At 35.2% G+C, this 13,608-nt stretch overlaps 2 protein-coding genes across 2 annotated transcripts; both read right to left on the reverse strand.

The window, feature by feature from the left end:
- Positions 1–526: 526 nt before the first annotated feature.
- On the reverse strand, positions 527–7,812 carry LOC113705964 (uncharacterized). The gene is made up of 9 exons (XM_072064357.1): positions 7,339–7,812; positions 5,537–5,599; positions 2,995–5,294; positions 2,598–2,906; positions 2,428–2,527; positions 1,327–2,349; positions 994–1,250; positions 696–899; positions 527–619 (listed from the first exon to the last, which is right to left on the reverse strand). Exons 3-6 carry the CDS (start codon positions 5,229–5,231, stop codon positions 1,708–1,710), a joined length of 3,288 nt encoding a protein of 1,095 aa, XP_071920458.1. The 5' UTR covers positions 5,232–5,294; positions 5,537–5,599; positions 7,339–7,812; the 3' UTR covers positions 527–619; positions 696–899; positions 994–1,250; positions 1,327–1,707.
- A 230-nt stretch (positions 7,813–8,042) lies between these two features.
- Positions 8,043–11,889, reverse strand: LOC140014372 (acyltransferase GLAUCE-like). Its single transcript, XM_072065169.1, has 2 exons — positions 11,380–11,889; positions 8,043–9,250 (listed from the first exon to the last, which is right to left on the reverse strand). The coding sequence occupies exons 1-2, from the start codon at positions 11,836–11,838 to the stop codon at positions 8,324–8,326; spliced, it is 1,386 nt and encodes a 461-aa protein (XP_071921270.1). The 5' UTR covers positions 11,839–11,889; the 3' UTR covers positions 8,043–8,323.
- Between the last annotated feature and the right edge of the window lie 1,719 nt (positions 11,890–13,608).

The raw sequence follows: 13,608 nt of genomic DNA on the forward strand, positions 1-13,608 counted from the left end.
TTTTACGAACCTATTCTCTTCAAAGAAGTTGAATCCTTTAAACTAAGCAAACAAAATGGAATCACATTGAAAAACAGGGATAAAAAAAAAGTGCTTTAAAAAAAGTGGAGAAAGAATATGGATTACAAGACCACGTGGTGGATTCTTACAAAATAAGGTTTGAGAGTTACAATATACGCCTAGAATTTAAGGAAGAAGCAAGGGAAAATAAGATTGATTTCGGAAAATTGAACAAGTTGGTTAATTAAAGTAAATTACAATCAAGTATGGGAGAATATCCATAAAACACATGTACGATGTTGCAAAATGTTTTGCCTCTGTTTTCACCTTAAAAAAAAAAACCAAAAAATCTATTTTCTTGTTTTGGTTGCCATTGATTAAAATTGTAAAGAAATGAAATATCCAACAAGCCTCAGTTGATTCAACAGAAGACAAAAAAAAAAAAAACAACACAAGTTACCTACTACAATTCAGTCACTACCATTGATGATCCTAAAACACTACAAGAAAAACTGCTTATGTTTACCATGTTTGCTCGAATCTGAGCAAATGATTTCTTCCCGGTATTATGATTCGTGGTCTTCATTGCCCTTGCATTTTTATTTTTTTCACTAGTTTTCTATATCACATACAAATAATTTAGAAATAACTCTAAAATACTGATATACTATTACATAAAGGGAATATACATATACCTTTGTTTCTTCTAACTCCCAATAATCAGCAATGACTTTATATTGATCTTTTACCACTCTCACATCTAAATTGAGCATTTGAGTTTCAACTTGTATATTTGGCTTGTAGTATGTTGCTTTAATCCATGCCTTCCAATTCCTCCAATATTTGCCCAAAGCACGAAGAATCCAAATTTTTGCACTGGGAGGGACATCAAATTTTTCCTACAAGATATTTCATGTGCTTAGATTCCACCCATCATATCATAAATAACTAACAAATATTGATACAAGTATTAACTGATTTAAGCTTTATTACCTTGACAATCTTTAACATGTCTTTCTTCCGAGAATTGTCAATTTTTCGCCAATCTTGGACGTCAATTGGGGCATATGAACCATTTCTTGATATTGTACCCAAGAACTCTGTAAATCTTGATTTATTTTTGCCCACTGGTTTGCCAAGTTTGTTGAATTTAACTTTATAACGATGAGATGTAGGCTGACCCCAAACACTTGTCATATATGTTGGCCCTCGTGTTTTTTTTGCCTCCACATCACCATCAGTCTCATCATCTAAAAAAATAAGAACAATATTTATTAGTGTATATGCAATAATATACTTAAAAATCTCAAATGCTCTTGCTAATACCTGTATTCTGAAGCTCTTCCACTCTTATAGACTGATTTTCCATATGCTCATCAATTGGTTCATCAATAAGTCGGCTGCTGCTGGAATTTCTTCGTTTCTTAGTCCTAGCCATGTCTGAACAACAAACTCAATTCATGTAACATTTAGTCAATTTAATAAAGTTAATAAACTACAACTAAAATTCAGCACTTGCAATGTAAAAATGAAACTTCAGCAAGTAAGAAGAAATAAATAAATAACTAAACAACATTACTAGCTAAGTAAACAGCATCTTGTTCCAAAATTATAACATGGTACATCAATATTAGGCATAGCCAGAGATAATTTGATAAGTCTACATGCAACAAATTAATAAAACATAGAATCTACAGTGGAAGCATATCATGAATTTGGCCTAATTGGAATCAATCCGACTCCTTGAACATCATCACGGATGTAGCTAACATCTCCATTGTCATCTCCCAACTGTATGTTTGAAATTGGACTTTGCAAGTACATGTCCACATCACCCACATGATCCATGTTGTACTCAGCTCTTGGTCTTGTGGTGATAACAACATGCCACCCATTTTCAAGAGGATCTTCCACATAAAATACTTGTGATGCTTGAACAGCAAGAATATAAGGTTCATTGTGCCGCTTTACATTCGAAAAGTTCGCTAACATGAACCCATCCTCATCTTGCTTTAGCCTTTTTCCTTTGGAGACCCAATCACATTCAAATAACAACACTTTTCGACCTTCTCTGTAGTCTAACTCAATGATGTTAGTCAAAATTCCATAATAATCCAAATCACTCAAAATTGGATTATTATCTTTTGCACTTGCAAAACTCGAGGTTGTGGCATTAACCATGACTCCACTATTTTGTGTTTTTCTTTTTTTCTCCAACTCTCTTGTATGAAATCGAAAACCATTGACAATCAGTCCTTTGTATTGTATCCCAACAATATTTGGACCCTTAGCAAGCTGCTTCAAATCCATAAGTGATGTATCTCCCTTGCACTCTATATTGTGCTCAATCTGTATTTCATATAAGGACGTTAGAGACAAATTTGTAGTACAAAAACAGCTAATAACTAGCAATGTTTAATAACATACATGATTGGCAAACCAAGATGCAAAATTCTCACTATGCATGAGTTCAATAACATGTTTTCCAGCTCGGGGATTCCTTTCTTCAATCAATTGATAATGCTGGCTGCAATTACAATATTCAATGAGTTCTAGATAACTTTGAATAGGACATTTTTGAAATATTATTTACTTACTTGATATAGGGATTGACATGGTCACAATTGAATAGGACATATTGATGTGCTTTTCTCAAAATCTCATCGCTGAATTTAGTGGGAATTCCTTTGCCTAATGGACGAGTTGACATTGAGAACAAATCCAGTCCAGTTGAAGAACTTTTAGCGACCTCTTCATTTCTGTTTGATCGATTCAATTTTGTCTCCACATAATCAGCCAAGAAAAATGAACAAAATGTCAAGCACTCTTCTGCTATATACCCTTCAGCAATGCAACCTTCTGGTCGACTTTTGTTTCGAACATAAGACTTCAAGGTGCCCAAGTACCTTAGAAGAAATATGATATCATAAGACTTCAAGGTGCCCAAATAAATAAATAAATATTAAGATTATTAATTTAATTCAGAACGCATACCTTTCAATAGGATACATCCAGCGATAATGGACTGGCCCTCCAATTTTTGCCTTGGTGGCCAAATGGATAGATAAATGCACCATGATAACAAAAAAAGATGGTGGAAAGATTCTCTCGAGTTGACAAAGTATAATAGCAATCTCCTTCTCCATGTGGACTAAATCTTCAGCACAAAGGACTTTAGAGCACAACTTTCGAAAGTACCTACTCAATTTAATCAATGGAGAGCGGACTGCCTTCGATAATGTTTTTCTCAAAGCTATTGGCAACAACTGCTGCATCAAAATATGGTTATCATGGCTCTTAAGTCCATAAATTTTGGGCGGCTTCACTTTCACACATCTAGATATATTAGCTGCATACCCGTCCGGTACCTTCACTTTTTTTAGCACTTTACAGAAAATTTCTTTTTCCTTCCTGTCCATTGTAAAGCAGGCTGGAGGCAAATAAAATCTACCATTTTCTTTCTCAACTGGATGAAGTTCCGGCCTTATACCCATGTCACGTAAATCACAGCGTGCAGTATAATCATCCTTATTTTTATCCAGATTCAACAATGTCCCAACAATGCAATCACAAATATTCTTTTCAATATGCATGACATCCAAATTATGACGAATTAAATTATCCTTCCAATAAGGAAGATCAAAGAAAATGCTCAACTTTTTCCAACTGAATGGCAATGTTGGATTATCATCAACTAATTTTCCAAATCTGATTTGAAAATTTTTCAATTCAGATAAAATTGTAGACCCCATCAAATTTTCAGGAGCTCTCCCATGTTCTTCCTTTCCATTAAAAGCTCGAGAATTCTTCCTAAAAGTATGAGCCGGATCCAAAAATTTTCTATGGCCCATATAACAATCCTTATGCCTTAACCGTTGTGAAGTTGTGTGTTTATGACAAACAGGGCATGCATATTTTCCTTTAGTACTCCAACCGGATAAAACTGCATAGCCAGGAAAATCACTGATAGTCCATAATAATGCTGCTCTTAATTGAAAGTTTTGTTTGCAAGATGCATCATATGTATTGATCCCCATCTCCCACAATTCTTTCAATTCTTTGATTAGAGGTTGTAAATATACATCAATATCATTACCAGGAGCATGTGGACCTGGTATCAACAATGACAACATTAAATATGGCTGTTTCATACACATCCAAGGCGGTATATTATAAGGTATCAAAATCACCGGCCATGTACTATGAGTGGAGCTCATACTTTTGAAAGGATTAAATCCATCGGAAGCCAATCCCAACCTAACATTACGAGGATCCTTAGAAAAATCTGTATGCTGATAATCGAAAGTTTTCCAAGCTGGGGAATCAGCAGGGTGTCTCATATAACCATCCTTAGTACGACCCTCCGAGTGCCATCTCATATGCTTTGCAGTTTTAGATGACATAAATAAACGTTGCAACCTGGGTTTTAGTGGAAAATGCCATAAAACCTTACGTGCGACTTTTCTTTTCTCACCGGATGGATCATTTTCTGATGCTTCCCATCTAAGTTCTTTGCATGTTTCACAACAAGTTCTTTTTGCATTTACCCCCCAATACAAAGTGCAATCATTAGGACAAGCATCATACTTTTCATATCCAAGTCCTAATTCTTTCATTAATTTTTCAGACTCATAGTAAGATTTAGGCAATTTTTCCATGGCTTCAGGAAATGCTTCTCTTAACAAATCAAGAAGCATATCAAAGATTTTGTTACTCCATTTACCCAGACACTTCAAGTGAAGCAAGCGAATTATGAACGAAAGCTTGGAAAAATTTTTACAACCAGGGTAGAGTTCTTGTTGAGAATCATCAATTAACTTATAAAACTTTTCAGCAACTGAATTCGGTAGTTCCTGATTAGATTCAAATGTCCCAGCCATAGCAGGATCTTGTTGAGGTATTCCTAAGGCTTCATGAACTAGACCATTCATGTCATCACCTATATCAGATACGTTATGAGGAACATTGTCTGAGGTCTGTATCGGTGCAGAAGAGTATACAAATTCCCCGTGAGCTACCCACTGTGTGTATCCCTTAAGAAATCCAAACACCTTCAAATGAATTTTTGCATCTGCCCTAGACACACATACTCCACATTTACATTCTGAACATGGACAAGCAATCATTCCATTCCCATGACTTGAATGCTTAAATGCATAGTTTAAGAATAATTCCAAACCCTTTTCAAATTCACCACTTCTTCTATCTTTCCACATCCAACTCTTATCCATATTATTAGAGTTGTCAAATATTTACTCATCAAACAACATAAAGGAGTGTTAATGAGTGAGTACCTGAAATAATGCATTTTATATGAGATAACAGCTAAAATAATCAATAATTTTGTAATTTATTGCAAGATAGATTAAATTAGACTTAAATACTCAATTTCATATCAGCAAACCTTTGTAATGTATGAACACTTTTAATAGCAAAATTCAAATAATAAATTACCAACTGCTATATTCAAAAGCAAATTAGAACAAGACTAATCAGGCATCTGAACGTATAAAATTAGACCAATAAAGGAATGTACCTGCTCAAGAGTGCCAAAGTCTAGCACCTTTCGTCTGTCAAATACTTACCAGCAAATATAAACCTGTCCAAAATAAAGTAAAAGCAACTACCTTGAGTAAATTTTAAAACATGACCTATTGCATTTTTACACCAATTGCTTAAGCTTTCAACAAATTATAATAGAGGTCTTAATTACGGTTTAGAAAAGAGGAAAATAGAAAGAAATTGAAAAAAGTAAAAGAAAATACTAGCACTTACTTCTCCCCGTTCTCCTTTAGGATTCTTTAGATTGATTAATCCATTTCTTAGGTCGATTTAATCAAACAAATACAGAATTAAAAAAATTCATTGCATCTGTTGCCTTGGCTATTATTTCATATGTTTAACGGTGTTGCAACTAGGCAAAACATTGAACTTCCGTGGCATCCAAGTCCTAAGAGAAGTGACAATCTGAGCATATAAGATTTTATATAGATATTTCATTATATGTCAAAGTGCCACATGTTAATGGCAAATGACAAAATCTCACAGCTCATATTTTATTTCCACAGCAAGTTTATGCTGAAATAATAGTAAAACGCTCTCTCCCAAATTGCATTTAAACTTGAAAAGGGCAATTTTAACATTTTGTTTAAAAAGAACTCTGGAATAAATAAATGAGTCGTGGAATGACATGAGACTGAAATTCCAGGAACCCGCATTTGCATGAGAAAAAAGAAATCCCAATAAAAATAAAGTCAAATATAACACAACGTCCAAATAATCAAATACCACTCCACTGACTAATTATTTATATGGTATTGATTTAATTGCCAGCACTTCTTAAATATGGCAAAAGCAAAAGAAAAGAAAATGAAGACAAAATTTTATTTATGACGCCCACTTCTTATATATTTGCTCAAGAAATATATTCGCTCATTGATCTGACAGATTAGAAAATGGGCGTAGATTTTCTTTAAGTGCCTAGAAGGTCTTGATCTGATGACTAATGTTAAAGACTCAAAGAATTAGAGATTCTGAGATCAAATCTTTCTTCTTCTTCCCTATTTCATAAATCCCATAACTTTCCTACTAAAAAATAAATAAAGATGTCCACTCTTATACACTTTGGTCAAGAAATACCGAGTTTTTGTGAAGTCAAGTCTGATTGCAACAGAATTCTTTTTTTTTTTTGTATTTGTTTCTTTCATAAAAAAAAGAATAGAATAGAATATACTGGTTGTCATTCCAAAATTATAATTTTAAAAAGTTGACTGGTTTTTAGTTCAAAAGTATACGTATTTTGCTTTAGAAATATGTGTAAAATATACAAAGATCCCAACCCTGAAACCGCTGTGTAAGAGCTACCTTCACAGCAAAACAAAGGACCACAAGTAACTTGTCTGCTTGTTTTTTTTTTCCAAAAAGAACGGATGGCTTTTGTTCCATCCATCCATTCATCAAACTCAGTGGAGTGTTATTTGCCATATCTTTTTTTTTTTAATTTTAATCCCAGCGCATTACATTCTAAAATCTTTCAATACAACTTGAGAATACAGTAATTCTGAACATATCAAACAATAAGCCCAACTGAAGAAGGGAAGACTATCAAACATTTTTCAATTTCCACACTGCAAACTGGCACTTTTAAGTTTTAACAGCGAGCATAACTTATTAAAAAGCAGGACCCAAATTTAACCAAAAAAAAAAAAGAGAGCTGTACCATATCTCATATGCAAATGGAAATATACATGTAAGTGGAAGACAAATTCAAAGCAAGCCGATATGCATTGAAGATTCCCAAAATCAATAATTTTAGAATTAATGAGTATATAAACATACCTCTAATTTCAAACACAATAGAGTGAGTGATGATAGTCCTACAATCCTTCAATCGAGACAACATGCAATCCACAAAATCAGGAGCAACTTCATGAGATTGAGTTAGGATCCACCATAATCAACATGAATTTGAGAAATCAAAAGAAAAGAGATTGGGAGGATAGAGAGCTAGTGAGAGCCGGCAAAGATTTTTGGGAAAATTTGAGGGAAGAGGACCGACAGAGAGTGAGTGCGGGAAAGAGATGGGTCAATGAAAAATGAAAGTTTTGGAGATGGTAGATTGGTAGAGGACCGAGAGGGAGAGTGAGGGAGAAAGACCGGCATTTGTGATTTGGGATTTGGGATTTGGGGATTTGGGAATTGGGACAATTTTCCCGGTGCTCTTAGGCGCCAATTTGGAGCATTTTTCTGTTTTCTCATGAAACAATTTGCCGCTTCTTTTCATGGATAATTTGGGATTGTTTTTCCTTCTATTAGTTGTTGAGGCACATCTCTAAAATGCCTCTACAAATATTTTCTTTATATTCTTTTATTTTCATTTTTTCTTATAAGATTTGTCCCTTATACATTATCTTTTTTTATTTAATTAATAAGTGTTAGTATGGCAAAAACTACCTAATGCCTTAATAAGTGTTTATTTGAGGCATTTACTTAATAGTGCCCTAACAAGTATGCCATAATAGCGAAATTTTCTTGTAGTGAAATTGCAAGAGAAGGAAATCCATTTATAGATATAGTCCGAACAGGAATGGACATATCCTTTTCAAGTACATATGCTTCTTCTTCTTTTTTTTTTTTTTCCTTTCATCTTTTGAGTTTGCAAATCACGAAATACAAATGCAAACCATACATTTAGTTCATCATGCATCATTTCCTTTGAACAAAATTCTCCAAATCCATAATAAGATTCTTCTAGTATTATGCTATACATACACCCCAATATATATCATACATTAATTCCGACAATTCATCACACTTTCCTTGTTCAATTATCTTCCAATAATTTGTGAAAGAGTGATTGAAACTTCTCCATCTCCTTCCCAGGAAGAGCAACCAAAACATTGACTGCATTAGCGTTGGCAGCATCAATATCAGGGAAGAGCAAAATGATATCTTTCCTCTGATGCACCACCGGGCAGCTATACCTTGGTTTCCCCCACGGGTATTCCATTTCAGCAAAGCCTAACCTCCACCATGATGATATCAGAAACTCCCCGTGCGGGAACCCTTTGTAAACCTCTCCCCAGTCGATGGCAGACCTCGCATACTCATCGGTCATCCTTGCAGCCCCCTCCGACACCATCGCCACCAGCTTCGAAAACGGCCCTTCCTCCAGCTCCCTGCATTTCGCGGTGGCGTAGGCGGTCAGCACCGCATTGCCCGTGTATGAAGCGGGAAGCGGCGGCTTCATCCGTGGACGGATATCGACCGCGTAAAGCACGGTGGACAACCTCTCTAGACCCTCCTCTGAGTCGCATGACAATGCTTTGCACCTCCAAACATGAGCTGTTACGACGTTAAAGCCAGTGATCCTGTAATTTGTTGTCGCGGTGGCTGCGGCGGCGGCGGGCCCGCTGGCTTTTGCCTTCTCCTTCAAGTAACTGATGTGGTCTGAGCTGAGCCGGAAGATTTTGAAGGCAAGTTCCTCTTGTGGGCAGTCAAAAGTTGGATGGCTTGGTTCTTCCCCAATTGGAATCTTGAGTTTGAGCAATTCTGGATGAGGGAATGTGACCTGAGGCGGTGATCTTGCTGCTAGCACGGTACGATCATCGTATGGTACAATTGCCAAGGGTTTGTCGTCAAAAGCTTGTGAGGCTAAATTTTGTAGGAAGATTTTGAAGCTCAGACCATCAAGCATGGCATGGTTGGTGGACACGCCCATTGCAAAACCACCGCATTTAAATGATGTTAGCTGCACAAGAAGGAAAGAAAAGAGAATGATAATAATGTTGCGTTTGAACTGCAATTTTTGCAAAAGAAAAGTTTTTACGTTTTTCGTGATTATATTTTTTAATTAATTTTTATTTTATATATATTAAACTTGTATAATATACCTTTGTATAAAAATTTTAAAAAAATATCAATTCAAATGATTTGTAAATTTCCCTGGTATTCAAATGGGGCTGTTTTTTTTTTTTTTTTTAAATTTTGAGGAAGTAGATATGCCCCTTTCTGGGTTCTCTAACGTTCCCAGATAGACTAGATATAAGATGGATTTCAATGACTAAAGAGAGCATATGTAGCCCATGATGCCAATGAGTCATTTCCAGTTTGTGTTTTGGGAAGAAAAAAAAAAAAGAAAAGAAGCCTGAGAATTTAATAATAAACCAAAAACAGTATAATAATTAGGGCTCAACATATATAGCTAAGAAGAAATATGATTAGGGACTCAAATATTCTTAGGAGTCATTCTTGCATGCTTGACTTCTTGTATTGGTAGGTGGAAAATACATACTTGAAAAAGAAAGGAAAGAAGAAGAGGGATCCACAATAACAGAGAGTTACACAGCTTAATTAATTGCTGTGGACCATACTAACGAAGACTAAGATGAAAAATAAAGGGGACTATATTAATGACTTTTTAAGTTTCTTGATTAGTTATTTCAACACCAAAAAAAAAAAAAAAGGCTTATCATAGTTAGTTTTTAAAAAAAAGGCTTGTTTGGACAGACGGTCACTGGCCATTTGGTCCAGTGATCATCACCCTCTTTAGTGATGCTGGATGTCAGGAGCTACTCCTGCCTCCCTCAAATTTGCCACAATATGTGACTTATCTTAGTTAACCATCTCCTCTTATCTCTTCCCCCTAGATTAGGTTAGATTAGCTTATAGAACATCTATCGTTGCCGATAAAAAAAAAAATCTTATTTGGACAGACAATGAAGTGGAAAAAAAAATAAGTTTAGGGGAAAAAAAAAAGTAAAATATGGCCCATCTTTTATCTGCAAGGCTAGTTCATCCTTTAAAAAAAAAATCAATTTGTATGATATAGGGAAAAAATGTCAATATTCCGTTCGTATTTTCCCCCTCTCCCCCCCCCCCCGGCGGATGGAAGAAGTAGAATAACTTTTAGTTAATTTAAAAGATAAAACTTTGAAACTTACATCATTAAAGAAACCTATCTTTTTCTTTCCAAATTTTTTGGCTCTGCAAATTGAGATTAGATCCTCATTTTTTTTTTCATTCTCCCCCTGAAATTGCAGTGTATGGTGCCGGTGGAGTAGTGAGGACATCATTCATCCAAATTTAATTTTGTATCCAATGCTTCGATCTAAAATTAAGCAAAATCACATGTGCAGTTGGGAAAACCTTGAGTCTGTTTGGATATCCTATTTTTTTAAATAATATTTTACTTGCATCATAAATCAATTTTTCAATCTATCTTTTTATATTATCAACCATCTTTTTATCTTACGTACATTCAATCACAAAAAATACTGCAGTAATTATTACAAATAATATTTCAAATAACATCATCCGAACGGACTAAGTATCAATGCAATGTGTTAGTACATCATTTTCACGGACTGTACATACCTACTAAGGCGGTCATCTCATCTACTATAGCTATCCATTATGACAATCACATCCGTGCAAGTATTGCTGTTTCGCTGACACGAGCCTTAGTTGGAAACTATTAAGGGCATTAAATAGCATAAAATATTTGTGTTTCTTTTTTCAAACAAAAAAAAAAAAAAAGAAAGAAAGTTTTGTTCTGCATGTCTTGTGAAGAAAACTGGTTACTTGAAAAATATAGAGGAGGAATTCACCCATTTGGTACAATAATTATCCAATAACTATAAAAATAACTTGGCCATGTCATAGAAAAAAAATACAATCCTGTGGACCATTGAGTGCTAATGTTTTTGTGAGCATATATAGCATTAGGATGGCCGAGTTAAACCTTCCCATTCTTTTGGAAGGACAAATTTAGGTGAAAGCATTGAGCACTGGAATGGTGTGTCAAAAGAAAGGTCAAATAATTCTTAATTTTTGGGTTTCAATTTTCATGTGCTACTCCATTTGAAGGAATAGATATACCTGAATAATGCAGAGTGGCTGATCATCAGATCCAATGGCGTCTACCTTCTCGACTATAAGCTGCCCGAAAGCAGGGTTTGGATACACCAAATCTCCAATGTCATCCAGAGCAAACTCGCTAGAAGCCACCGCGAAAACGGCACCTGCAGAATTGCAATCTATCTCCAGGCGACCTGAATGAGGATTCAACTGTATCCTTCCAGCCAAGAAATCATATGGCACTAACACGTTGCTTAGTGCTGTTCTCAGCCTATCTGCCACAATTTTTGGTGGAAATTCAAGGTTGGCGGGGAAGAAATGGACGGTTTGGACGTTGAAGTTGAGGACCTGATCTATATTTGACAAGAACATGGATTTGCTTTGTGTTTCTTGTGCCGGAAAAACTAGCTGGGATTCTTGGATGGTGACCTTAAGATCATGTATGGCTGTATCAGGGGGACCTTGGTAGAGAGTACCCATATTTGCTAAGTCTGTTGCTTACGAACGAGAGATGTGATGATGATTTCCAGTTGGAAGGATTGTGCGCCTTTTATACTGAAATGAGCTGCGAATTTAGCTGGGGAAGTAGCTAGAATGACCTGAGGTTGCACGTAGATTGAGCTGGATGTATTTTACAGTGTGACACTTGTTGCTGTTTTATTGGTCAAGCTAATATTTTTTTTAAAAAAAATCTTAGATAGTACATATATTAAGTAGAAAAGCCGAAAGTAGAATGTTCGAGTTTGGCTCTCAAATCCTCTCATTTCCTCCTTCCTTTTCGTGGGATCAGGATCTCCTTCAATTCATGAAGAAAAAATACAATGTAGGTGTTTGTTTGGATAGTATATTTTTTCAAATGATATTTCGCTTGCATCATAAATATATTTTTTAATCCATTTTTTTATATTTTCGATCACCTTTTTATCTCACATACGTCACATCACAAAAAATGTTACAGTAATAATATTGTGTGGGACATGTAGATTACTCACTCTGTGTGTGTGTGTGTAGATATAGACACACACGCACACACAAATATATGTATATCTTTATCTTTCTTTCCCTGAAAATGACCCTTTGCATATTGTTCACGGAAAAGAATTTCTTGGATGTATAGTAATAGCAAATATTATAATTGTTGTGCATGGTGGCTGTGTTGTGTGGGTGTGTCCATCCTGATCCATGATGCGCTGTTTGTTCCATGGGAATTGAATTGACCCCTATCATTTAGGTAAGTGGTTGGGATAATTTAATTTTGAGACGAAAGGGGCATGCAGTGCAGGTGTATTGAACGGCCAGACAATTATGTTAAACTCTCGACTTTGTAATTTTTGGCACAACTTTGTACCTTTCGGTCGTCGTTATTACGTTATATGTCTATATATATAGTATCTTTGACATGCATGTACACCTGAGTGCTATCTTTTACACCAGATTCGACATAAAAACCAAGATTTTTCCATTATGGTCCTTCAGATATCCATACGTAGCTTCTCCAAATTCAGCCGTCTGGTCTTGTTGATTTTCAATAATCCATTTAATTAGATCTATCTTCTTTTTCATAATGCAAAAGTAAGAGTACGTGTAGGCGTAAATTATCGACGTTTGATTAAAAAAAAGTTCCTTTCGAATATTCGGATGTATATGAGACAAGAAGGCTCTCAATGACAGGGAAATCCAACTGTATTTAACCAAGCAATTAATGTGATTACAAGGGTGCTCTTAATTCCATTGGGACTATTGGACCGGTATTTGGTCTCGGCAATTATGATGCATTTTAATAAGGAAAAAGGGCTGCTTAGAATGGAGTTCAAAACAAGTAAAAGCATTTGAAAAATCAATTACCACTAGGGGCATCCACGATGGGGTGTAATACGTACCCTTTATTACACCTAACCATACATGATACACCTTCTCCCATGGTGGGATTGTAATAACGGGGATGAGTATCATGGCTATTAGTGGCATAATAGGTTGGTTGTGGGTTGCATTTAATAATTTGAAAAGGTTTAAATTTTATAGGATATGTATTACGAATTATTAAAATAAATATGTGATTTGAGTGTGGATACATGCTATTATAATATAGAGTGTAATCTACTATCTTTCATTGTGGGAGTATAGTAGGAGTGTAATAATCATGATGCGTATCGTCATGACTGTTAAACGCAGAATAGATTGGTTGTGGGTCTCATTTGATAATTTTAAAAGTTTTAAAATTTTATGGGATGTGTATTGTAAATTATTAAA

Source organism: Coffea arabica, chromosome 9c, assembly GCF_036785885.1.
Source record: "Coffea arabica cultivar ET-39 chromosome 9c, Coffea Arabica ET-39 HiFi, whole genome shotgun sequence".
Lineage (NCBI taxonomy): Eukaryota > Viridiplantae > Streptophyta > Magnoliopsida > Gentianales > Rubiaceae > Coffea > Coffea arabica.

Coding starts and splice junctions, on each gene's coding strand:
- LOC113705964 (XM_072064357.1), bottom strand. CDS start 5,231: ATGGATAAGAGTTGGATGTGGAAAGATAGAAGAAGTGGTGAATTTGAA. Junction 2,528..2,597: donor CATGTCAATCCCTATATCAA/GTAAGTAAATAA, acceptor TTGTAATTGCAG/CCAGCATTATCAATTGATTG. Junction 2,350..2,427: donor CATCTTGGTTTGCCAATCAT/GTATGTTATTAA, acceptor TATGAAATACAG/ATTGAGCACAATATAGAGTG.
- LOC140014372 (XM_072065169.1), bottom strand. CDS start 11,838: ATGGGTACTCTCTACCAAGGTCCCCCTGATACAGCCATACATGATCTT. Junction 9,251..11,379: donor AGCCACTCTGCATTATTCAG/GTATATCTATTC, acceptor CTTCTTGTGCAG/CTAACATCATTTAAATGCGG.